Source organism: Netta rufina (assembly GCF_964035555.1).
Source record: "Netta rufina genome assembly, chromosome: 1".
Classification (NCBI taxonomy): Eukaryota; Metazoa; Chordata; class Aves; order Anseriformes; family Anatidae; genus Netta; species Netta rufina.
This window is the reverse complement of record NC_140123.1, coordinates 11911603-11936910: the sequence shown is the minus strand read 5'-3', so window position 1 is coordinate 11936910 and position 25308 is coordinate 11911603. Positions and strand designations below refer to the sequence as shown.

General features: G+C 48.2%; 1 protein-coding gene across 4 annotated transcripts in view; it reads right to left on the bottom strand.

The window, feature by feature from the left end:
* Positions 1-2532: 2532 nt before the first annotated feature.
* The window catches only part of AMOTL1 (angiomotin like 1), a 72842-nt gene continuing 50066 nt past the window's right edge, over positions 2533-25308 (bottom strand). For 3 of the 4 annotated variants that reach the window (XM_084303033.1, XM_084303034.1, XM_084303036.1), the window contains 7 exons: positions 19196-19341; positions 13857-14006; positions 10635-10825; positions 9530-9655; positions 7424-7650; positions 6503-6766; positions 2533-5176 (listed from right to left, as the gene is read on the bottom strand). In XM_084303033.1, coding sequence (XP_084159159.1) covers positions 5073-5176; positions 6503-6766; positions 7424-7650; positions 9530-9655; positions 10635-10825; positions 13857-14006; positions 19196-19341 — 1208 coding nt within the window. In that variant the 3' untranslated portion in view covers positions 2533-5072. Of the gene's footprint in view, positions 5177-6502; positions 6767-7423; positions 7651-9529; positions 9656-10634; positions 10826-13856; positions 14007-19195; positions 19342-25308 lie in introns of those variants that run through there. The other variant, XM_084303035.1, reaches the window with a different exon arrangement.

Here is a 25308-nt window from a genome sequence, read left to right as displayed (position 1 = left end):
CAGCTCCTGCTTTTTACCTGTCTTTTTAGCCAAATCAGAGGATGCTCCCTGCCTGCCTGGAAAGGGACCGAAAGCAGGCGTAGGTTTTCAGACAGTCCTGCACAGACTTTTCCTCTGCCCCCCAGCAGCGGGGACTCGCTGCCCTGCTTCAAAGCAAGGCTGGCGAAGGACCAAGCATCGCGCCGCGGCAGGGCCACGCAGGGTTACTCTGGAAAATATGCACGCTGATATTTTATTCATCTGAAGCTGAAGTGGTTGGTATGAAAGAAAATACCCCGTGGGGCTTCATACCTCGAGTCAATGAATTCCTGGTCCTTTTATAGCTCAGGAATGCCGGGTGCTCTCTGTCGGTTTTACAAGGCCGCGAAGCCGCAGCTTAAGGTCTGGATAACCATTAATCACGGCGGGGACGATGACAGCTGCTCTTGTTCTGCTGAGCTTTCAGACGGGCACCGGACTTGTGCAGGCTGTGCCCTGCTCATCCCGCTGGTTTGAGACATCGCTGCCTTTGCTTTGGTCTGAGGGTTGTCAGCTTTGTGCTTGTGGGACCGCCAGTTTTAGTACTGGTCATGCCAGGGGTTCGAACGGGGCAGTCCCTGCAGGGCACACTGTTTGCTCAGCACTCTTGGAGCATGTGGGCAAGGATGGGTGCTTCCCAAATGACTGAGATCCCTGTCCTAAGAGCTACAGACCTGCAAGAAGATGGGCTTCAAGGTCCAGGCGCAAGGGGTCTCTCCTCCCATCGCTGATCCACGGCGGTGCCGTGCATTTTCTGTGATAGCAGTGGCTGTGCTATCCCAAGGCTCGGTGTGATGGGCTCCTTGAAGTCCAGCTCCGAGAGTCATTTAATGACATAGGAAGTCACAGCTTTTCCTCGAGAACGCATCTCACCAGTGGCTGTGGTTGTTCCATTACAACACAGGGAGCAGAAAGCCCTGCTTTCGGTAACAACCCAGGACAGAAAGACGTCACAGCTGTGCAGCGCACCAAATCCAAGTGAATCCTAACAAGGTCTCCTAATTTTGGGCAGGGTTGACTCATGATTTTTGAATGCTTCTAAATGGCAATTTTGTCAACATCTTCAGCTCTTCTGAGCTCTCTCCCTGTGTGCAATAAAGCAGCGAGGACATTGTCCAATGCTTCCTTTTGGGAACACACAGTAATCAGGGATTTTAACATTTAAACAAATCGTTTCTGGAAGTTTGCTTTTTGCACTTTTTTTTTTTTTTTTTTTTTTTCAGAGAGTAACACGGAAAATGTACTTAACCTGCAGACAGTGTTACAGTGATGTTCTCAGTTTTTGGCCAAAGGATTTGTGAAGGCACAACCCAAAGATGGGATAAAACCCCTCCTTGCCATATATCTTAACGCAGTGACGAGGCTTTTCCCACCTTCATACAGTTTTTGCCTCTGCTGGTTTCTTTTCTCCAGTAAGAAAACAAAGAAAAGAAAAGCAAGCTTGAAACCACAAGCTAAACCTCCAATCCTAGTGTTAAATCCTGACTCAAAGCAAGCTGAAAAGCCCCAATCTAAGCAATCACCCAATTTTTATTCCTGGTGGTAAGCAGCCAGGGCACTCCCAATACTGAGAGCTGCCGTGTCCTGCAGAGGGAGTGATCAGAGGCGTCAGACTGACCTGTGCTCACACGGGGAACATGAGGTGCCACCACGTGGGTGAGCACGCTGCTGCTCGAGCTCCTGCAAACCCCCTGGGCCTTGCCGACACACTCCTGCTTGGGGCAGGTTGCTTTGCTTTCGTGCAGGGTTTTGTGGAGGGAGCTGGGGCAGGCAGAGCCCAGAGGGGAGCGATGCCCTCAGTGGCATTCGTGCCTGTCGTGCCGGCAGCTCGGCGGGACCCGATTCAGGAATTTTCTGACAGACACTGTCAAGAGCATGTGAGAGCGCGCTGAGCAGATCTCACTCACTCATCTTTCAGTTCCATAAGCAAACATGGGTGCAAAATTTCCACAAGGTCTGAGCGTTCCCCTCGTCCAGACAACAGCTTGAAATGGGACATGATCTTTATTCCTTACTGAGGACATCCTAGTAATTCAAGAATACCGATATGCACATGGTATTCAGGTATCTCAGTCACTTTGAGCCAACACTGCCAAATAAAGAAGTCTCAGACCCACAAGGATAAATATATTTATATATATATCAATGGGAGTGCTATGCGTAATGGGATATAGGGCTAAAGTAACTTGTGATGCTCACCAAAGTGTCTTGTTAGCTTTTCAGCCTGATTTCCTTCAGATAAAGATGATCTTGCTAAAATCCTGCTCTTGCAGCTTGGCAAAGCTCTCTGCTTTACAGACTCACTGATTTCATGCCCACACCTTCTAACTGATGGCACCTACCTACCGTGGGGCCTTTCATTAGCAGCTGTGAAAAACACAGGAGATACAGCATAAGGTCAATGAAGTACGACTTTTTCATCTTAGCACGGGGTGTGAAAAGCTCAGAAAACTGTTTAAAAAAATCCTCCCAGGGACTGAACATACTCACACTAGAGAAGTGAGGAAAGAAACGTGTTTATACATTTATTATATACAATATTAAGGCACAAGTTTCAACAGCAAAGAATAAGAAATCTTTGGCTGACCAACAATATCAATATTTGCTGTGGGTGACACATAACGTTCTTCGTTTACCCACCTATGTACAAATAACCCTCCAGCTGTACAACGCTGTACACCAACTTCTCTATACAACCAACAATAAAAATCGACAGTATTTTACAACTAGTCACCGACGTCACCTGGAATGGCTACAGCACGGTTTCTCAAAACACCACACAGGTCAAGGAGCTGGGAGAACCAGTACAGACGGAGCTGCACCGCTCTGCTGAGGGGCTGGTTCGTGGCAGCTGTGCTCCATGCACGTCCTGCCAGTGCTTGGGCTGCAGGGGGGGACCCCTGCGCCTTCAGACCTTCCCTCCAGAAAAGCTGAAATCTCCTGAGGTCAGTTAAATTGAGGAGAAGGAACCTGTATGTTTATCTGAGCTGTGAATCTGAAAAATTTGCCCGCATTGTGCTTGTAATAGATGGTTTCCCCTATGTGAACACGTATGTGGGAGCAGCACCAGTTGGAAACGCACCTTTGGACACCCAGAACTGGAGGGCCCGTTGTCTCCACGAGGAGGAGGAGGAGGAGTGTGATGTTCTAGCTGACTTTGAGGAGCAGAGCTGCACCGCTACGAAACACATCACGCACGCTGCTCCTGCCGGACCCCTAGCTGTCTGCCTGGACAGGAATCATTAAATAGCATCATCAAAAGAAATAATACAGCCAGTCATACAACGCTGAGGGACTTCCAAGCAGCTGGGCATCCTCCTTTCTCGGAGAAAGATGGGGAAATACTCACTACTGTTTAACTCCTGTTCCTTTGCTCTGTCACCCTCCTGCCCAGCTCCCTTGCGGGAGGGTGACCGCGGTGGGTTGGGGGGTGCTGGAGCCTGCAGCCAGCCACAGCCACACACAGACCCGGCTTTTATGCAAACGTTTACAACATTTAAATTAACTTCAGAGAAAAAAAAAATAAGAATTATTTTACAAGGCATATATTAAGCAGGGTAACATCTTCAAAGGGTTTTACACATTTGGTTTTGCAGAGCTGGTAATACTCGGAACACACGATTCTCCTTACACAGCCTACTTAGCACTACTGCAGCTAAACAAGTGCAAAACTCAGCGACACCGACGGACGTCTAACTCTAGGTACACACACGAGTAAGTGCATAGCTTTAGCACAGAGATTTTGTTTTTAAATAATGGTCTCTCTCAGCCACGCAGCATTGAGCGCAGGGCTCTAGCACCTGCCGGCTTTGAGCTTGCAAGGACTTCAGTTTTCAGCAAAAGCAGCGTTTAAAGTGCCTGGTGTGTTCACAGGAGTGTGTTCACTCCGTTTCGATGCCTACAGGAAGGGACGACCTCGAGGCGGTCCTGAGCACACGGCCACTTCCAGCCACATGAGCACCCATCGCTTCTCCACTTCAGGCAGCTTCACACCAAATCCCATCACCCTTTTCCCAAAGCCAAATTCTTCCTAATGTCATTGGAAGATTTAGGAAGACAAAAAGCAACATCAAAATCCCTCAAAGAGGAACATTTCCCTGTCGGCATTTGCAATATAGGAAGCAGAACGTGTTATGAGTAACACTCCTGGTGAGTTGGCTGTCTTACAGACAGTTGCCACCTCTTAGAGAAATCAGGGACTGAGCTGAAAAGGAGCAATTGTCCTGGGAGAAACAAGGTGAAAAGAGACTGCAGCTCAGCACACAGAACGGGTGATGCTTCCCGGTGTTACAGAAGGGATTGCTTCAGCCCCTGCTGAAGGAGCTCCTGTCCTCCCCCGCCTTCATCCTCCATGGGAATTCCAGCAAACAACTGCTCCTACCAAAAAAAGAAGCCTTAGCAAGCTCTGAGTTTGCAAGACCCGAATATTTGCACTGCAATCCAGCTCCAAGAGTAACATTTGTCCAGCCAGGAGCGAGGCACCTGACCTGCATGTCCAGGAAAACCACACCACACCACTTCAAACGAATACTTACAAGAACCTGCCGTGTACATCTACAGACCAACGCTTCACTAAAACTCAGCAGTGAATACTTTTAAGAAATGAACCAATACTGAGGAAGATGCAAGTTTCTCCTGTTATTTTCAGAAACTCGTACGGCCCCAGAAGAGCCAAGATTTTGCTCCTGTCCTGGCTGCAGAGGCAGTAAACCAAAACGGCCCCATGCACCCAGTCTGTAACTTAGCCCCTTTCTCTTTAAACCAGAAAATGCAGTTTCCTCTTTCCTCGATGATCACCTTCTCAAGCCACCTGCAGTTTTCCATGTCCCTTTCTGCTCAGAAAGTCCCAGACATTCATTTCATCTTTCCTCTTCGGTGCTCTTTACTTCTCACCCAGTCCCAAGTCTCAACGTAGCAGACCCAAGCTTCATTTCAGGCACAAACTTTCTCCGTCCTTCTTCAAATTCTCCCAGTTCGTTTGTAAGGTTGGCACACCGACAACATCCTCGGGCCTGGAGGTATGCCCATGACACCCCAGAGACGCCATCCTCTGCTCAGATGAGGACTTCCATCATGTCTGTGTCTGGAAACTCGGGCTTGTGGAGCAAGCTGCTCACCCTGCCTTTGCTGTCGGGTGGCTTCCCGTGGCTGGAGTTCTCTGCAATGGACACAAGGGAAACAGGGTCAGTCCTCAGCTCAAATTCAACAGCAAATTGTTTGAAGGAAATAGAAAACCATTCTTGGGGGAACAATGGGGTGGAAGGCTTGGGGCACAACTATATGTCCTAAAGACTGAAAGCCAGATTTGCTCAGGAGGCCAGGAATATGTAATCCTGAATTCCCTGCACAGTGGTGGAGTATCACTGATAACAGCAGGTTTGTCGGTGTGCACAGACCCCAAGGTAGGCATAAAAATGGCATTTAAGAGAAATAGACAAAAGCACCCTTTAAAAAGTGTTTATGTATGTCCCTAGAGAGAAGCAGGCATCTGTGGAGAGTCTGCATCACTTCAGCAGCTTACTACTTATTATCTGATCCGTGCTAACTCTGCACGTCTGCATTCCTGTTCTGCTTCAGGTACAAAATCCGGGCGTTTGAAACAACATGAAGGCAGTACGCAAATAATTGGGTGGGTGTTTTAATCTAAAATATATTATTTTACCAGTGAAACAGGCTAACTACACGTGTATGGCCAATTATGATAATCTATGATACATTTTGTCAGCTATTTATTTTTATCATCACAGTTCACGGCATTGTCAGCTTCACCAAGAAGGACTCTCATTTCTTAAAACAGAGAAAAGCTTCAAAGGCTAATTTATGGCTTCCTGGGAACAAACTCCGGTCTGAATTGTAAGAAACACACTAATCCAGAGTTTCAAGTAATTAGAGGTATTTAGCTCTACCAGTGATATATATGAAGTTCCTAGGGGGGGAGACATGTTTTTGAGAACAGATAAATATGTAGGAAAATGGCTTGTTCAAAACAGCATTTGTAAAATAAATGTTTCCCCTTGCTGTGGTCGCAAACCAGCAGTTTCCATTTTTCAAAAATAATTAAAATCATATTTCTTCACCAAAACCAACCAAACAACAAGACATTCTCTGTTTTCTCCTTGTATTTTCCCCCCAGGCTTCCTTCAAAACCTCGGTGGTGCTCTCACGAACAATGACTGAAGCTGAGAAACAAGATGGGGCTGACTGCATGAACAGGTACGGAGTGTTTTCAGGTGTGAAACCCTGTGATCTCGTCCATGATTGATTTTTATCTCCGGCAGCATGCGTAATTACTACATTTGTCAGAAACTCTGCCTGCCGCAGATGAGCAGAACCTTATAAAAGCTGCCAGGGACCGAACTCTGCCACGCCAGACTGGGCAGCGTTGGAAACTCCCCTCCCTTTAATTTTTCCTCCATCAACACCGGGGTGTCTCGGGGAACGTGCACATCCCTGCAGCCCCGCGGGGGGGTCCAGCAGCACTCACCCAGTTTCTCGCCCGCTGGCCGTGCCCCCGGGGGCCGTGGAGCAGGGCTGTGTGTCGGGGTGGTGCCCAGCCGGCCCCGGCCAGGGAAGGAGGCGGTGGCGGGCCAGAAGAGCTCGGCGCTTTTGTCGGTCTGGGTGCTGTTGTCTTTGCTGCCTGTCTTCGCGTGGGAGGCTGCTGGCACCGGTGTGCACGACAAGGAGGGCAGCGGAGGAGGCAGCGAGGGGCCCGGCGGGTGGTCGTGGTGCTCCTTCCCCAGGAGCAGCCCTGAAAACACACCCAGCTCAGCCACATCCCGGCCCAGATTCAAGTGCTGTCCCCACGTCCCACCCCACAGCTACAAGGTGCTGGTCTGGACATGCCTCCAGCCCTCTCTGCTTATTTTTTCCCTTGGACACTGCATGATTCTCTTTTTCCTGACACCCACACAGTACTTTCCCAGGCCAGATGTGCTTTTCTGCAAACACAGCCTTTGGGGAGCAGTGCCCTGTCCTACATCTCCTTCTGCATCCCCAGCAGTGCCCCCGTTCCAGGCATCCCTCTGCACCCCCAAACGTGGCCCCAAACCATTGCACTTGTTTCCCCACTCAGCTGCCACATCCCATCATGAACTCCCACCCAAAGGAATGCTCACCCTCTTGTTTAGCTTTAATCAAAACTTTTTTTCTGGTCCTCCAGAAAGTTTCAGACATCATCTACTTGTGTCTAGGAGTCTTTCCCCAGACTATGGCTTTCTAAAATCAGTGCAGAACAGCTTAATATGATTAAAAATACAGTTAAGATATGAAGCAAGGTGAAAAATGGACTAGGTTTCGACTTTGGCACAAGGACAGCGCCACAGCCATAGGCACTCCTGCGAAGCTCAGGCAGAAGGATTACCACAAAGCGATGAATGAGCCAAAGCTTGCCCAAAATGACACTCACCTATGCTTCCCTTCCAGATCTTCTCCTCCTTCTTCTCCTCAGCTATCTGGTTGCTGGTCAGCGAGGTCTGGCGCGAATGCGTGCCCGCGGCAGCAGCGATGGAGGGCACGGACCGAGCAGGTCGCAGGCTGGCGCTGTCGACTTTTCCGGGATCCTTCCGTGAGCGCTGCTGAAGGACCTTGATCATGGCATCCTTCTCGATTATTTTTGCGTGGAGATTCTTTATTCTGCCAAAATATGAATGCTCTGCTTACGGGGATGGACAATGAGATAATACAGACAGTAGTTGGCACCCTAAGGGAGCAGGACCAGTCTGTAGGGACGTGCCTTGCTGCTCTGCTATCTCCACTTGTGAGTGACTTGGACAAGGCAGCTCCCACCAGGTCCTCCGAGGGCTAATGATGGGTTAAACGAACCCACCTATTGCTGTGGCTTTACCAGAGCAGCAGCAACGAGAGCAATATCCCGACTGCTCTATGGATTGCTACCTCCACTGACATAATACAAAAACACCAGCAACATTCCCCCATTGCTGTCAAATCTGGAATCCCGTGCTTGGCGGGCTGCCACAGGGAGGGGTTTGCCTGAGTAAGTATTATCTGAATTAAAATCCTGAGTTAACCTCATAATTCGGGCCGGTTGGCAGCTGCAGTAAAGCTCTGCTGCTGCCGAAGCGACTGAAAAAGTTCCCTTTGGTTCCTGTAACAGCTGGGCTGGGCTCCTTGTTTCCACTAAACTCTGCAGAAACCATCTGCCTGCGGTGTGCAGAGCCGAGCAAAGCTCCCTGTGCTTTTCTAATACAGACCTAAAGACTCTCTAAGCACACAAAAATGATTATCTGAGACTTTTCTCTGGGCATTATTAACACCAAATCATACTGAAAGGGCCTGAAACTACATTAAAAACAAAACAAAAAACTTGTACGTATAAAATATGATAGTCAAAGGACTGTATCTTTACTGCAAAAGCAAACGCAGCTCCATTTTGTGAAGCAGTGAAAGCTAAAATGCCATGTCTGGAAAGCATATACCTAAAGGGAGATAGACAGCAACTTAACGTTGGCTTTAGTTTTCACAATCAGATGTCTAATTTGCAATGAAAACACCAGATCCTAATCTATCTTTAATGAAGCCAATGGCAAAATTCCATTGCTTCACTGGAAGCAGGATTAGCTTGCATGTGTGAGTGGAAAACATAAAATAAACCCAGTAAAAACAATCATTTACATTTTCCACAAGCAACAAATATTCTGCTTTATAAAATCGTCTGCAGACTTGTCATTCTGCGGCAAAGCCAAAAATGAAGAACAGATTTTAAGTAATTTTTCATTAAAAAAAAACAGGGAAATGCACAGCCATTCTCAAGGGATTTTTACTGATCAAAAGGCCACTTTTCACCAGAAAAAAAAAAAGCAAGGAATTATAAATGGTGCTGAGTATGTAGCTACATGCCTATTTGTGTGCTGAAAATGGGAAGTGTCTGTGCCAAGGAATGTTACTCTTGCTGATTGCCTGTATCCCAAAAAGTTTACTTTATACCTTTTACTACTGGAAAACAGCTTTTTTAGCAGTGCTTTTGGTGCTAAATCCTGCAGGCTTGTTCCTAAATGCCAGTGTGAACATCCCCCTGCTCGGATGTGTGAAACAGAGCATCGAGAAAACAAGCAGGCGACTTCCGAAGGAGTGAAGAGGAAGGAAAACGCAGATGCTTGTGTTGCTGATTATGTAGGAGTGGGATTACAACTTCAGCTTTTACAACCAGACCCGCTCGTTTCCAGAGGGGGATTTTCAATGAGATTAAGCAAGCATTTAGCTTCCTCCCAGGCCAACACATTTTAATATGAGAACTGCCTCTGTTTGTCAAGAAGGTCATTTTTGGCACAAAGAAGGCGTAACTGCAGTTAGGGGGGGAAATATCTAAGAACAGCAACTATTTAATCACTGCCTTTATGCTGAGGAGCCTAAATCATAGCGGAGCTAAGCCCATCCTTCCCAGGGGTGCATGCAGGAACCCGAGGGCATCCTGCCCTATTTCCTCAACCCCCAGCTGCAGCCAGGTGGGGTGACCCCGTCCCCAACCCCACGGCGAGCCGGCGCGGCCCCTTACGTGTACTCCATGTCCTGGCACCGCCGGTTGGCCTGCACGATCTCCTCCTCCTCCTGCCAGCCCCGCACCTCCAGCGCGCTCTCGCTGTAGCTGCCGTTGCGCGAGTGGCTTGGGGCCGAGGCGTCCCTGGCAAAGCGGTGAGACACGGTGAGGGGGGAGGACCACGGGGTCGGGCCCTGCAGCCACGAGGGCGGCTTCTGCAAGGCAGCTTGGTGCTTGCAAAGAAAAAAACCCAATCCTGTGTTTGAAGAGCGAGCTAGCAAGGGTTGGTTATCAAACCAGACGGCTGCCTGGTTGTCTTGCCACGGTCTACTCTTGGCTGAGGTCATTAATGCCATTCATAATTGGGATCAAGGGGACTCACTCACTGGGGAAATGGTCCCAAGTCTCCAAGACTGCATCGCAAATGAGAAGCAAAATGGTAGGAAGGTGAAAAATAGCATAGGAATTGCTGTCTAGACTGGAGAGCAAGAGGAACTATCATACCGGGACAGGCACTCAATCACATTTAGTAAGGCAAGTCTCTTCCTGGGATGTATTCAGGGGATTTGGCTCTGAAGAAACTCGGCGAGAGGTTAATTATCCCGACCCCCTCATTGCTGGAAGCCTTGCTGCAATATGTTGTGTGCTTTGGGGCACCGTGCGTGCAGACAGACAACCTGGAGACAACCCAGACGAAAGCACTGGGAAAGGGAAGGGGTTTACTACATGGCTGAAGGAAGGGAGCTTAGCTCAGGCCAGGGAAGACACACGAGGGGATATGTGTCTTGCACTATGTACGAGGCTGTTACGAGGTCGCCAGTGATCTGTTGTTCATCATGTACACCTGAGAAGGACAAGAATAAATTGGCATAATCTGCAGCCAAGAGGTTTAGTTTCGATATTAGGAGAACCTCTTTAATTTGAAGCTTAATGATAAACTTTTGGATATGGCCAGAAGGGTAAATCCTGCTGCATTTCACAGGCGTACCGCCAGGGACAGATGCATTCACCTTGCCAGAGCCTCTCAGGGGAAGGCAAAGCAAAACCCAGCTTGGAGAAAACACCCATCCCTTGTTTTCTGCTGCAAACAGAGAACTGCCCGTTCCCGTTAACGACATCTCACCTCTCTGTCGCAGCCGTAGCTGCGGCGTTCATGGCGAAGTGCCTGATGGTGCTCTCCTCCAGGTATTTCTGCTCCCACTTGGTCATGTCGGCTTCCAGAGCCAGGATCCGCTCCTCCTTCTCCCGCACCAGCTCCATCAGCGCCGGGGTGTTGTGCTCCGGGAGGCTGTTTGCCTGGTAGCTTCCCTGCCTCTGCCGGGAAAAACAGCCACGGATACTCACCCTGATGAGTAGAGGAGGTACCAGACCCTTTTTTTTCCCACAGCACACAGCTCAAGACTTACAGAGGGCTCCTCGTCCCACAGCGAATTTCAGAGACAAAGGGTTGCAACCATGGAGGTGTAAATGGCCCCGTCTGGAGTTCCTGGCACTGGGACACCTTGGCCGTCCCCTCAAAATGAGGCTGGTGCTACACGAGGGGACTGCCGTGCCTCTAAGAGCTGTGGTGTCCAAGTGGGCTCAGCTGTGCTAAAAGGGTCAGGGGCAATCCCAGGCTAAGCCCCAGGGTTGGTATCGGAGCCTGACCTGGTGTGCAAACACCAGCACCCACCTCTCAGGTGCCAGCTGCAGGGGCTTGGCTGCCCCCTGCATACACGTGGGTTTTGTGGGATGCCCCAAGCCAAGGGAAAAGGTAGGAAAAAGAAGCAATAAAAGAAGCAATAAAGCTTCAGAGGATATTCTTCTCGCTGGGGCTTCATCACACGGCTGGGTGGTGCTCGGCACGGGGAGGCAGTTATTACCAGAGGGTTTAGGTGTGAAAATATAACAGAAAAAGGTGGCGTGTAACCTAGCTACAGCACAACAGAGAACGTGAGTTACAACAGCAGCTGGGAAAATACCCCAGGTGCGGATTCATGCCTGTCTCTTCTGGCACATTTCGGCTCTAAGGTGCCCTCAGGAGGTGCTCTGTGTGGGCAGCAGGTGACTTCCCACCTGGCTGGGCAGGAGATCCCCAGAGGCTGCGAGGTGGCTCCCGGGGGATGCTGAATGCAGCTCACCAACCCTTCAGATCTGCGCTGCGAGGGAAGCACTCAGCCAGGCAGGATTTATCGCGGGCACTTCATTACAGCACCTCCGCTGCACCTGTAGCTGCCTCGAGCTTCTTCCTTTGAAGAAGCAGAAGATCCAGCCCAGGGGAAGTTGGCTGGATGAGCCCAGAGCAGAGAGACAGGCACAGAGCTGTGTCAGAAGTCAGCAGAAGGAAATGTTGTGTTTTTTTTTCCATAAAAATACAAAAGATTTGTTACTCTCCATGGTGCACAATACTGTGCTAGAGGGGAACCTGTGTCTCAGGAGCAGCAGCTTTGCATCTCTGCCCCACCAGGATTTTCCACTGGTGAAGCAGGTTCCAGGCACACGCCGTCCCAGCAGAGCAGGGGCTGCAGCAGATATAATTCTGACAGCTCAGAGCAGACAGCTCTGAACTGAAAAGTTGGGGTGTTTTGAAGCAATGTGGTTTGTTGTAGCATTGTGGCTCATAAAGCAAAAAGTATAAGACATAAAAGTAAAAAATGCCCCAACGCCTCCCCCTCGACACTGATGTGAGAGGTGAAATCAAAGAACCTTTCTTCTTAAAACTTCCTAAAGGGGATGGGTGCAGGCGTTTGGGAACTATGGCAACCTAAAATGCAGTTGCTAATTGCAGTTCTAAAAAAAAAACTATGAAGGAATCGGTAAGTTAGAGAATTTTGGGGGGGCAAAAATAAGCAGACAAAGCCTGAACTCCCATGGCAAAGACTTAGGTGAGAGTCCATCCCAATTACTTAATCTATCAATTTGTCCTTCTGTTCCAGCCCAGAAAGCAAAGCCTTTTCTAGTTCTAGTTTTACCCTCACTTGAATTTTAAACGTATTTCCTCAAATGATCTTTACACCAGTGTCAGCACATTATACCCCCGTGTGATTTCTTTTCTAAAAAGGAGAAGAGCAGGCGAGGAGGCTGGAGTGGATGAGAAAGATGCAGAGCACTGACACGGCAGCAAGGGAGAGCCAGGACGGAGGGAAGTGTTCCCAGCGAGGGCCTTGCTGTGGATTAAAGCGAGGGGTGCTGGGGCTGCCCTGCCCCGGGGATGCCGGCTGCGAAGGGGAGGGTTTCAGGTCCAGGCACCCTGACTCTGCAGATTGCTGCCTGCCCACGGAGCGATTTCCCAGCTGCGTCCTGCTGGCAGGGTCAGCCCCTCTGCTTTCTGGCACCGTGAGCTCTCTGTAACAGCTGCCTCGCTCTTCACTCATAGCTCATAAATAAGGCAGGGTGGCTGCGGCAGATACATTTCTTGACAGAGACAGGAGTGAGCCCTTCAGGAGTTACGGCAGCATCGTGCCTTGCTTGTGTTGCTGCTTCTCCCCAGGCAGTGGTTTGATATATGTAGTGCATCTGCTCACATCTCTGCTGCAGCCAGTACTCGTGGATTTGGCACGTGGTGCTGGCTGTAACCTGGAAATCCTCCCCGTGACCTCCTGGTGCTTCCCCTCCCCGTGCCTTTACACAGCTGAATGGACTTGGGGCTTGGGGATGGGGGAGAGTGTAAGAACTGAGGTGCCCACCCAAAGGGATACCTGCATAAAATACAAGCTTAATGCCTCTCTAACCTATAACCCCTATAAATACCTCTAACCCTATACCTCTGAGGTCACAGGCTGTCAAAAAAAAAAAAAAAAAGCACAACAAGAGGACACACAAAGAAATAGAAACCTGCATTTCTAGCCCATTATGGACTAGGCTCAGATCTAATTAATTTATTGTTGATGATGGCACCATTTGTCTCCAGATCTGCTGTGGACAGAGGTCTCTGGAGCCTGGTTCATCACCTTTGCCCAGAATTGAGCACAGCCTGAGCACAGAGTTGCTCCCACCTAACCCCACGTCATCCCACTTTGCTTTTTCAATAGATTTCCCAAAGACCATGGGCTAAATCTCCTGCCTGGAGGTACCACAACTTTCCTCTCCTCCTTCAGTGCGGACCTGATGTTGCACAACCTGCAATTTCTGGAGAGAAACCTCTGAGGACACCATCCCCCAGCAGGCAGGGGGAATGGGGACAAAAAGTGGGCAGGGATTTGGCCAAGCCGGCAGGACTTGGCCACATCCAGCAGCCCCGCAGCAGAGTTCCCAAACCAACCACTGAACACCTGGGGTTAAAAGGGAGCAGTTTGGTGAACTGCACAACGACCTGAAGCCTAGGTCAAGGCGAGTCCCGGCAGGGCTGCCAGCTCCCCGTCCTCACCTGCTGCATCCGCAGCGAGTCCAGCTCCCGCTCCAGGCGCGTGCGCAGCCGCCGCTCCATCTGCTCCCTCTTCTCGCAGGCCGCCTGCAGCTGCGTCAGCGCCTGCTGCAGCTTCTCCACCTTCTCCACGTAGGCCTGCTTCCTGCGCAGCTGCGGGGACAGGGGGTCAGCAGCTCCAGGGGATGGGGCAACCCCCGTCCCGCAGCCAGGACCCCGGGCGCTTGCCCACAAGCAGCCCCCCGAGTGTTTCGGAGCAAGAGGCACCGTGTGGGACGTGTTTTGGGAAAGCACACGGGTCACCCCAGCTAGGAGGCATCACAGGATGGTTTGGGTTGGAAGGGACCTTAAGGACCTCATGGGGTGTCAAAGCCCGTCCTGAAACCAAGCCAAAATCTGGCAGCAGGAGCAGTGGGGTCAGTCTGCTCACCCCATGGGCTGGGGTCCCAGCCTTGGGAAACGCAGGTTAGTGCCTTCTCCTCCAACCTTTGGAATTCTGAATCCTGAATTTTGTCACTGACACTGAAAGTTTTGAGGTTTTAGAGCTTCAGGCTTGAGGCTTGGCTTAAACCCCTAACTTGGAGAGGGAGGGTGAATTTGTTTGAATGCTGGATCAGATGAGCATTGGCACCTCCAGTCAGACCCTATCTAAAGTCTGGGGGATAAATTGGGGTGCTCAAGGTCATTGAAGTGATCACCATGATGCTCTTTAGGGCTTCTGGTCTCCTTTTTCTCATTTGTTTGAGCACCTGTTTGAGACCTGAGGCTTTTCAGAAGCAAAACAGGAGGCAGAAAAATGCATTAACCCTCATCAGTGCTGGAGACCCACTTGAAATATCAAATGCTAGACACGTACTAGAAGCTGGCTAGGACAGAGCCAAGAAGATATTCTGGTGCCGACCTCTTTTTTAAGTACTTCAATTTTCTTAAAACTCTCCCACCATCCTAAATCCCCCCATGTCCCAGATGAAGTGAAATCGTTCACAGCAGAAGAAAAGCTCGGTCAAAGCAAACCTCTGGCTCCCCAGCCAGAGCCAACAACCTGCAGCGTGACCTCCTTAGCCCCGCTGTAATCCAGGCTAATGCTCACAGCTCCTGGGGATCACCACGAAAATTAATGAGATTATAATCCCCACTGGCCTCTGGCAGCAGCAGGGAGATTGCATTCCTCGGGAGCTCCCAGCTTTGCGAGACAGACACGGTGGTGATTTCTTAGTGGACGTGCTATTTTGCAAATAGGAAGGTGCCTGCAGCACCTGCCAGCTGTGTGAGCACAGATCTGAGAGCTGAAGTGGGCTCCCCCAGTCCCTCCTCAGCAGCAGACCTCATCCCTGTGTCCTGCCTGGTGCTGGAGAGCCTGGCTGTACCATGGCAGCCAGAACTGGGCCTTGCAGCAGCCCTTCAAAGCCCAGGGTTCACAAATTTATGTGTAAGCATCCCTCCGTGTATGGGGGTGAGGCCATGCACACATTTACTGCCTCAGTAATCAATTCAGTTGGAGATATGCAACAAGACAGTTCCCACATTCATAAATTTACAGGAAGGTTCTTGAGCCAATTTTGCCTTTTTTTTTTTTATCCTGCCTTAAGATCTGTAAGCAAATATTTCACCCACGTACATTTAAAAATCAAAGTGTAACATGTTGTCAGTGAAATTAATGGGCTTGCCAATTGAGTGCGCATCTGTGAGGGAGGGAAACTGCAATCAGAAACACATGACTGTAAGCTCCGTTACCTCGCAGAGATGCACTCAAAGAAAGAAACGTCTGGAAGGCACGTCGGGAGGTACCAGGCCACTCTCCTGCTGCCAGGAAGCCTCAGCTCTTCCTAAAACCTGTTGGATGCCTGCCTAATCTGTTTGCAAACCCTGCAGGGGTAGGGACTCCACAACCTCCCCCTGCAAACTACTTCACGGTGTATTTTCCTTTACTGCCTGAAAACTTTTACCCTAATGTTTAATCCGTCTTTCTCTTATGCAATTTACACAAATTACTTCTTGTTCTGTTTCCAAATTGTGATCTGCTAGAGCAAGAAGCATTTAATGAAACAATTCACACGTTCACAAGATCAGCAACTTGCCTGAACATTGCCCTCAGCCCAGTGATTAGGAAAAAAAAAAAAAAAAAAAAAGATTAAGAAGAGCTAAGTCCAAAAAGGGGCTGATCCAAACCTGGTCTTGATCAAGCAAGTAAGTCTGAGCAGAGACCAGTGGGTCTCATGGAAAAATATCACTGTGAACATAACTCCAGTTTGAGTTACAGAACTCAACTGGAAAAAATCTATGGGTTTGAGTTAAAGATTGTAAGAGATGGAGAATCCACTATCTCCCTAAGTAGGTTGTTTCCATGTTAATTACTCCGACTCTTTACTTTTGGCTTGATTTGCTTAGATTCAGCTCCCAAACACTGCATCTCATTATTTGTTCTGATGTTAAAAAGCCATGTTTCATCTGGCTGACAGCAATCTCTTCTTAATGTTCATGCATATGGACTGGGGCTCAGCCATCCCTTAACTCTAATTGTTCACAGCAAAGAACATCTTCTGGGCCTCAAATAACTTCTACAGCTGTTTCCTGAACCTGCTCCAATTATTCAGTCTTCTCTCTGAAGCGTCACCCAGACACACGATTCCAGCAGCAGTCTCCTAAATGACATGTGGTGGTAATACCACCTACATATTTTTGAATTAAATCCTTCTACTAGCAGACACTCAGGATAATGTAGATTTACATAGTTTGCTATTTTATGTTAATTTGACTCAATAACTGCTGCTTGTTTCTCAAGCCCTGATTTAAAAAGCTTTTAAACTTCATTATTCCGATGCTAGAAGAAATCCGTGTGGATTTACAAACCAGTGCATGAGGTAGAACTCCATTATAATAATATAATTTTTTGTTTGAGAGATTTTTTGATCTTGTATCACAAATTATAGTGAGAACACCTGGTTTGAGAGGAAGGTTCAAAACTTCAGCAATATCTGGCTGCATATATGTCAAATTGAGCTCTGAAACCTGGGGTCTGTTAAAAAGGTGGTTGCATTCACTTGAACTCCCCCTAGAATGATAAATCAGTTAAACACTACCAGGTGGGTCTGCTGAGGCTGAGGCTCTCTCTGATAAATTCTGGCAAATATGGTCACATCACCCCCGAATGGTGTCAACCCTTAGGTCTAACATGCCCTGGGCATGGAGTTTACCACCTCCATAGCACCCAACATGCCCCAGGCAGGAAGTCACCACCTCTGTAACATCTAAAACACCTCGAGCAGGAGGTTACCACCCCTGTAACACCTAACATACCCCGGGCATGGGTTTCCCAGGTCTCTAGAGGGGACCATTTGCCCTCTCCTCAGTTTAACTTCTGATCCCTATCCAACAGTGGCACATTTCTGTAGGATGACTAGCTCGGAACTGGCAACCACAAAGCCTTTAGGCACAGAGCCCTAAGGCTGCCGATGTGTTTACCACAGCCCAGCAGGTTCGGGGTAGTTTCTCATCCCACCTGCCTGGAAATCTGCATTTATGCTTCTGCTGCCTTCACCAGTTGCAAAGTGTCACACCACCAGTCTGTGGAGCAGCCAGCAGCTAACCATGCTTCTTCCCATCCCCTGCAGGATGCTGTGATTGCAGGAGCAGGTGTTGCTGCCTAAAACGTCCCTTTATTCAGCCACTTTATAATAAAATGCAAATCGAAAACCTCTGGTTGCCTTTAAGGCAAAGAGTATCAGGTGAATAACAGACAGATTAAAGCTACTCCAGCTCCTGCAGCTACCCCAGAGGGACTGCCCTAAATACACAGGGACAATGACCACACATCAGCTTAACAAAGGAGCACTTAAACTTAATGTGATCCTCTTCTTGCCATTGAGTGTATCTACCAGAGGCAATGGGGTTTTTAAAATGTTTCCAAATAAGAACTCAGAATGGTCTAGTGGTCAGGGACAGAATAGCAACCACCTTTATATAATACTTTAAATCATCCAGACTGCGAGTAGCCATTAGTTAGCCTAACTGGGGGTCTGTCATGCTGGATACCCTCATAAAAAAAAAACAAAAAAAAAAACAAAAAAACAACATTCAAATATCACAGAGGTCAATCCATCCTTTCTAAGACAGAGAGAAAAAATGAACTGCACTTTGTTAATTGCATGCATTTGATAAAAGACCTTGCATGCTCTGCACAAGACCCCTGTGCACACAGCAGGCTCCTGTGGATTCATCCCCAGGCCAGCCCCAGGGAGAGTGCAGGTGGGAAATGAGGCATCGAGGGGAACAGAGCTGCCCAAGCTCATGCCAGCAGTCTGTGCCAGAGCATGAGCCTCTACCTAACGCTGCTAGGTGAGCATCCTTCCCCTCACCAGTGGTCTGCCTGCTCAGATAGTAAAGACTGCATCTATTTTACTCCCCATAAAACATCCTCCCTCTTTGCTGGTCACAGGGACAGAGATTTCAGGGCCAAAATGTCCTGTTATGACAGTCGTGTCTTATCTGCCAGAGAGCATAGACTTTCGGCTAATCATTGAAGGTCCTTAAGGAATGCACTAAATTCAGATTTAGACACCTCCAGTAACGAAGAACTGACAACATCATTCTTGGTTATAGCTAAAACAGACCATTACTTCCACTTTGAATTTGTCTAGCTTCAGCTTCCAGCTACTAGATGTTCTGTATCTGTCTGTCAGCTTGAAGAGCCCTCTGTTCTTGGGATTTCTCTTCCCTTCTGAATACTGATTTTCTCTATCGGGCCTATAGGAACATTGCCTAAAAACATCTTGAGGGTTTTGAATAGCTGGCACTCCCTGGATTTCGTTGTACAATCGTTTTTTCAGCTCTCATAAATCTTATAGCTGTAAATCCTGGAGGTCTTGCCTCTAGCCAGATCAGCCTATTCTTCTAAGACTACCGCTGACATGAGAAGTTGCCAAGCCCTGCATTGCTGTGCACAACACCTCAAAAGCCCCCTGGAATTCCCTGGGGAGAAATGGGATGTACCAGCACCATGTTTATATCACAGCCCTGAATCAGTGAGTAGTCAGCTTTTTGCCTGATATCTCTGTTAAGTCCTACCAATGCCTCAGCCACCAACTCAGTCCATTTTGATGACGGTCCTGGTTACACGTTGAAGACTTTGCTCTGGAAGTATCTGTGGTTGTGGTCTCCTTCGCTTGCTTGCCTGGCTCGGTGTTGTATAGCTATGTGTTTGTTTTCCCTGTGGGAGGGACATTGCTTGGGAGCAGGAAGACCTGCCACACCATGGCCAAAACAGATGTAGGATGTGGATGGAGAAAGCCCTAACTGCAAGGCACTGTTAGCCTGAGAGCAGAGGAATGATGCCCATGCCTCACCTCCTCTTCCAGTTTGATGACCTTGGCTTGAGCATTGTTCAGCGCCTGGTCGAGGATTTCGATGTGCCTCCGCTGATCCTCGTTGGTGGAGCGCATGGCTGCCAGCTCCATCTCCAGCTTCTCCTTCTCCTTCAAGTGCTCCTTGTCTGGAAGAAAGCCAAGAACAGGAACAGCTCCATGAGAACAGCTCACAGGCCCTGGGCCACACGCCCGAGGTAAGCTGCCGCCTTCCTAGAAAAGTAAAAACTATGTGAAGCAGCAGCGAGTGGATCCATTACAACATGTGCTGAGGCACAACAGGCAAGGAATTTCTGCAGCCAGAGCTCAGCCTCTCGCTGCCCATCCTTATGCAAGCACCAGAGACAGAGATGAGTGGCAGCTCGGGCTGCAGCTGCACTAGCAGAGCTTGTGAACCCTTGAACCTCACTCTTGTCCTTACTGCTGAACTCCTAGCATCTTCCCCAGCAACATTTTGGCTTGCACCAGTGATCCCTTCACCCCACACGATGCCCAGGCACTGCTTGAGGACAGCCTGCATCAAGGATGGTTTGTAGCTGCCAGCTTGCATGTTGCTGCCCTGCTCTAAGGGGCAAGAAACCTTGGTCACATGCGTGCACCAGTAAGGAAGGATAAGACAGGGGACATCCACATGGGCTTTTTCTGTCTGTGCAGGGAAAGAGGAAGCTGAGATGTCAGCCCTGAGGGGGCCTTCGGTGGCTTTCATGTCCTGCCTGCATGATCTAAGTATCCAGCATTCGGTGCTGCTCTCCTGATAAGCACCTTAATGGATCAAGAGCAAGCAGATATCCAACAGATAATCTCCATGCCAAGAGTTATCTCCTTTTTGGACAAGATTTAAAATAACACTTTAAAAAATGGCTAAATTCAGCCAGCTTTGCTCACGTTTTTCCTTCATCAATGAACCTCGGGCCCATCACCAACTTTACTGGCAAGCTGCATGTTGAAAGGCTCAGCTCCATCCATCCCTGCCCTGACAGTGCTGAGGAACCATTTCAGGGAACACAGACATCACAGGCTGGTTGTTGGATCTCCAGCCTCAGGCTGCAAACAGTTAATGATGGGAGGAAGCAGGGGATGGAGGTTTCATTCAGTGAAATCTGAGATTTCAAAATCTGGCCTTCGTTTTGGATCACAGCAAAAATAGAACACTTGGAAAGCCTCCAGGAAGGAAAACTTCCTCCAAAAATTAATTTGGCGCCAATTAAACATTATTTTGATTTTTGATTTTTTAAACACAGCATTACGGAATTTATTATTTTTTAAATGAAGCAAAAAAGTTGTTCCAAAACCATCCAAGTGTGGAAAATCTGCCCCTGACATCTATCCTCAGCTCCACCTGAGCGTGAACACTCAAGTTGTGAGGCCCAGCAGTCCCTGAGGAGGGTCAGGACATCTCACATGGATGAAGCCAGCCTATTTCGGAACTGAACTGCCCCAGAAGGGCTTTATTCTTAAAATATATATATTCTTAACCTTAATTATAGGTGGAATGAGAACAGCATTAATTTACAACCTACTGGTACTCCTCTGCAGTGAAGTGAGATGAATATGAGCCGAGCCATGTGGATCAAGGCACTAGTGGCCCAGGTCACCCCAAACCCACCTAGGCATCTCTCCATTTGTCCTAAAAGGAGGAACACCACACCACCAAAGCAGACCCTGGCAGCAACACCAGCTTATCGGGCTCTGGGGAGCCTGTGAAAGAAGCACAGTGACTGCTGTGTGCTCCACATCGCCAGCTGGCACCAGGACCAGATGAGTAGGACATGGCCTTCATCTTCCCACGCAGGCCAGGAATTCTAAATCTGACATGTAGGCCTCTTCCCTTGACACAAACACATTTACTTCAATCTGATTCACCAGCAGAAACATCAATATCTATTGTATGAAAGTGTAAATCCAGGCAAATTAACAAGCAGCTCATTTTGTTAGAGGGTGAGGAGGCCAGAAGACAAACACTATTTCAGTCCTGTGGCATTCAGTCGTCTCATGCTGGGACCATTCTTGCTGTGCTCTGGACTTGAAACCTATGTTATATGAGGACAGTGTGTACAAAAACAGGATTTGGGACCTTCACTTTCAGGTTTCATCCAAGAAACTCAAAACACTCGGCTCGCCCTGCTGCAGCAAGTTTTCTAGTGCCCCCTGAAAGGAGGACAAGATCACACTGTCCACAAAATGACTGCTGAACCCACTAGAAAGCTGGCAAGAAAAAATTACTTAACAGCTCTAAACAATTTTCCATGTCAGCTTTTCCCTGCAAAATGCTGGAGGTATACTTTATAAGCACTTTCCTACACTCCATTAATTTTTAGTAAAGAAGAACTTCATCAAACATACCTTAAATTCTCTTTAAGTACTTAAAAGGTACCCTTAAAGTCTAAAAATCCTGTTTTACTGTATTACACTGTGCATATTCCTTCTATTTTGGCATGTATGTTTTACCCAGCAGACTCCAGCTAAGAACTGTTTCCATTTTCTGGCAGGCCACTGCCACATCCCATTAATAAGGAATTCCCAAAAGGCTTCTCTGCTCTGGTTTGCAGCACAGCTTTCCACCCACTGCCTCCGAGTGGCATACTGAAGACGACACACCTACGCTCGGGCTGGGTAGAAAAAAGGAGAGAAAAAGCAAAGAGTGAAGCTAGGGTGCTTCACAAACAGGCATTTTGAGTTGCCAAGCTGGGTAGTTCCACCAAAAATAGGCCTGCTTCTGCTTTGAAGCAGAAACTAGAATTATGAGAATTAGAATTAGAATTAGAATTAGAATTAGAATTAGAATTAGAATTAGAGTTAGAGAGATTCAGCCCATCAGTTGAACGCTTGCCCTCAAAGCCACCCACACCTAAATACAGCATTATATCTAAGTATCAACTTATTTGAGTAATTATGTGACCATATCAATACATCCCAAGCTGTTTTTCTCCTTGCTGTGATATTGCAAAGTGGTACAGCTGACAAACACACTCCTTGTTCCTGCATTGTGACCACTGGTGGAAGAAATTACATCAAAGGAAGGCCTGAGGCAGCGAAGCAGAACTGGGGAATGAAGCAGTTCTTTGCATCCTCACTGTCAGGTCCCAGCAAAAACAAACCAACCAACCCCACAACCCTCTCCCCCCCGGAACAAAAAAAGGCAATACCAATGGCCTCACAAGATTTATCAGACAACGTGCATGAAAGAAGCCTACCCTGGATGGGAGGCATAACCAAATGCTCTGTCTCAGGAGAGCATTTTCTGAAAAGCAGTAGCACAGTCTCAATGGGTTACCATTTCTTTTTAGCTCATTCCTGCATCCAGAATGGGTTGGATTAAGGCTCTCTGTATGTTCACCCCCATCACTTCTGTGAAGATCACCTTCCCACCAAGCAGGCTGAGCCCTGGCCGTTGTGCACACACCAGTAATGCAGCTCCAATCTTACAGCATGGACTCCCTCACTGCAGAAAATGAGACAGCACAGGACCCCCCTGCACTTCATAAGTGCTGCATTAACCCCTGCATCCTGTCCAAATGCCAGCAGAGCTCATTACAAGTTCCTCCTCCTGCAGTTTTGCTCACAAATGGCACGCTCCTGATAGCTCTTTCAAGTCTTGGCCACGCAAAGACCAAGGAAAGGCTGAGAAGCTGCAGGACTTTGTGCTCTGAGGAGCTGAAGTCCCTGGGTTAGTTTTCTCACATGGTGATTAACAGAGATTTTGTGCTGGAATTAATCATTATGATGAATTTTAATGTACTTAACGAATGGCTCAGTATGTGCTTATTTATGGTCACCGAATTACGTAGGGATGCAGAAGGGTTTGAAGTTCTTTCCTCCTTTGTCAGAGAAAGTCACCACATCTCCATCTGCGTGTGCTTTTCCTCACCCTACAGAAGTATCACCGGCAGCTTAAATGTGCTTTGATTTACAGCTTGGCCATTGCCAGTTGCATGGCATGAGGTTCAAGCCAGGGGAGAATTTGACCTTCACAAGCTGAAAACTGAAATTGGATTTCCCATTCCCCTTCCTCTCATAGGGTGGGGGGGAATCATGCAGAACAGATGCATTTTTCAATACAGAACTATTTCTTCAGGCTCCTGCCCTTGGCACTGGGTACACGAGGGCTGCAGCTCTCCCATCTCCCACAGGTGAAGCTCACGGTGGTGAAACAACAGAGCTAGGGCCTCCCTTTCACTTGCTCCTGAAACATATGACTCTGCACCGATTATTTCCCGTCTTAATACCAAATGGCTCTCAGTCTGCCCAAAACACCACTCTCAGAAACATTTACTGTGAGCGTTTTCTTTGGCTGGGCTCATTCGATGGGAATATTTCTTTGTCTGGGATTTTTGGGACAGAGATACATGCACAAGTACTACACAGCATATCAGCTGCACGTTCCCATGAAGCACGAGGCTCTACTAAGACGCTATAAAAACTGTCTGCACATTCCCCCTAATGAGTCCAGAGCTGTGCGGAGTTAACCCGGATGTGTACAGGCTCCAGTCTGCCCCAGACACCTGAGAAAACAGTCCCTTGGAGGAACCCCTGCTCTGACAGAGTGGCTCAAAGTCCAGAAATCCCAGAAAAATACACAAAATTCTCAGACTCCACCAGAACAAATGTTTCCTCTGACACCCTGTATTATAACCTTTCTCTCCAGCCTGTCTTTGAAACCATCAGTCTTTCTGCCTCTCCCTTTTCAGAGCATCTCTGCCTCCTGCCTCCTCTGTTGCCTGTATGGGCCCACACACCTTCATCAGTTGCTGTTTCATGTCTTTTTTTTTAAAGAACCTTTTCCACTGACAAAACACAACATAATTACCAAGGAACTAACAGGCTGTGAGTTCTCTAACTGCACCCGCCACAACAGCAGCATTTTTCATTCCACACAAATGCCTAGCACTTAATACTTCGAGGCATGCAGCCTGGCTTTGTCTGTCCTTATTACAAAGAATGAGAGTTTTTGTCACCTTCTGTCCCCATCTCAGAGCACACGACTGCTCCGTGCTGCTGCACTGCTAATGGAGAGAGCTGCCAAGAACTGAGAAGTGATCCCTGCATGCCCGCCCTGCAAGACTTCTTTCAGGGCATTCGTTCTGTTACTGGAGTTTTACCACTGTATTAATTCTACATTTGCAGTATTATCAAGGGCAAGTGTTAAAAAACCTCGGAAGTTTTGTCTTTCTGCCTTCATCTCACCATGAGACAGGCTTAAAAGTGGCAACATTTAGGAAGCTGCTAATGTTGGAATCTTTTTATGTACCGTTTGTTTTGGGGATGTTAAGGGTCATGTTTTCAGGTTGTTTTCCAAAAACTTTCTGAGCCCTCGGAGGAATGTTTGAGGCTGACAGCCTGATATCGAGCTCATTGCTGTGTGTGCCAAAGCAGCCCAAAGAACACGACTGAAGAGGACCTGCTCTACATGTGCCCACTTTTCTATTCTTGGAAGCACTCTGCCTCACATTGGTAACATTGAGCTCTCTGGGCTAGACAGGAAACACTCCAAGTATCCAGCCCGTCTTATGTGATAGGATCTGAAAGGCTATATTTGTATTTGGTCGTTAGCTGTGAATTGATAGCAGCAATATGCTGAGTGCACAGCACGGAGTTTTACTGCTAGATGTTTCGCATTAGAAGCACAGAGTGTGCTTATGTGCTGGAAAATAACTTAAATTCTGTCCATCCTGGGGATTTACCTCACCCTTGCAGTTACCATCGCATGTGAACACCGCCAGGCTGCCTCTATATGAAGACAGCAGAGCTCAGTCTGCAGCTTGCTGTGTGCAGCTTACCCTGTTTGAACTCTTCCCAAGGCAGACAAGACTCACACAGCACTGCTGTTTTCTTAACAGAGCAGCCATTGGGATTCACAGCAGTACCTACACTTGCTAATATGGCCAAGCCAACACAGTCAAGGAAAAGATAACGAGATTTTCTTCTTCTTTGTGCACATACACACCAAACCATCAGCCATGTTGCTGTGCTGGCATCATCGCCGCAGGTGGGAGCTAGGAGAAGGCTCTCCTGCATTTGGAGCAGCTGGGGGATGTTGCAGGGCTGGCAGCAAGACACAACGAGTGCTGGTAATGGAGATGGATGGCTCTCCAGCT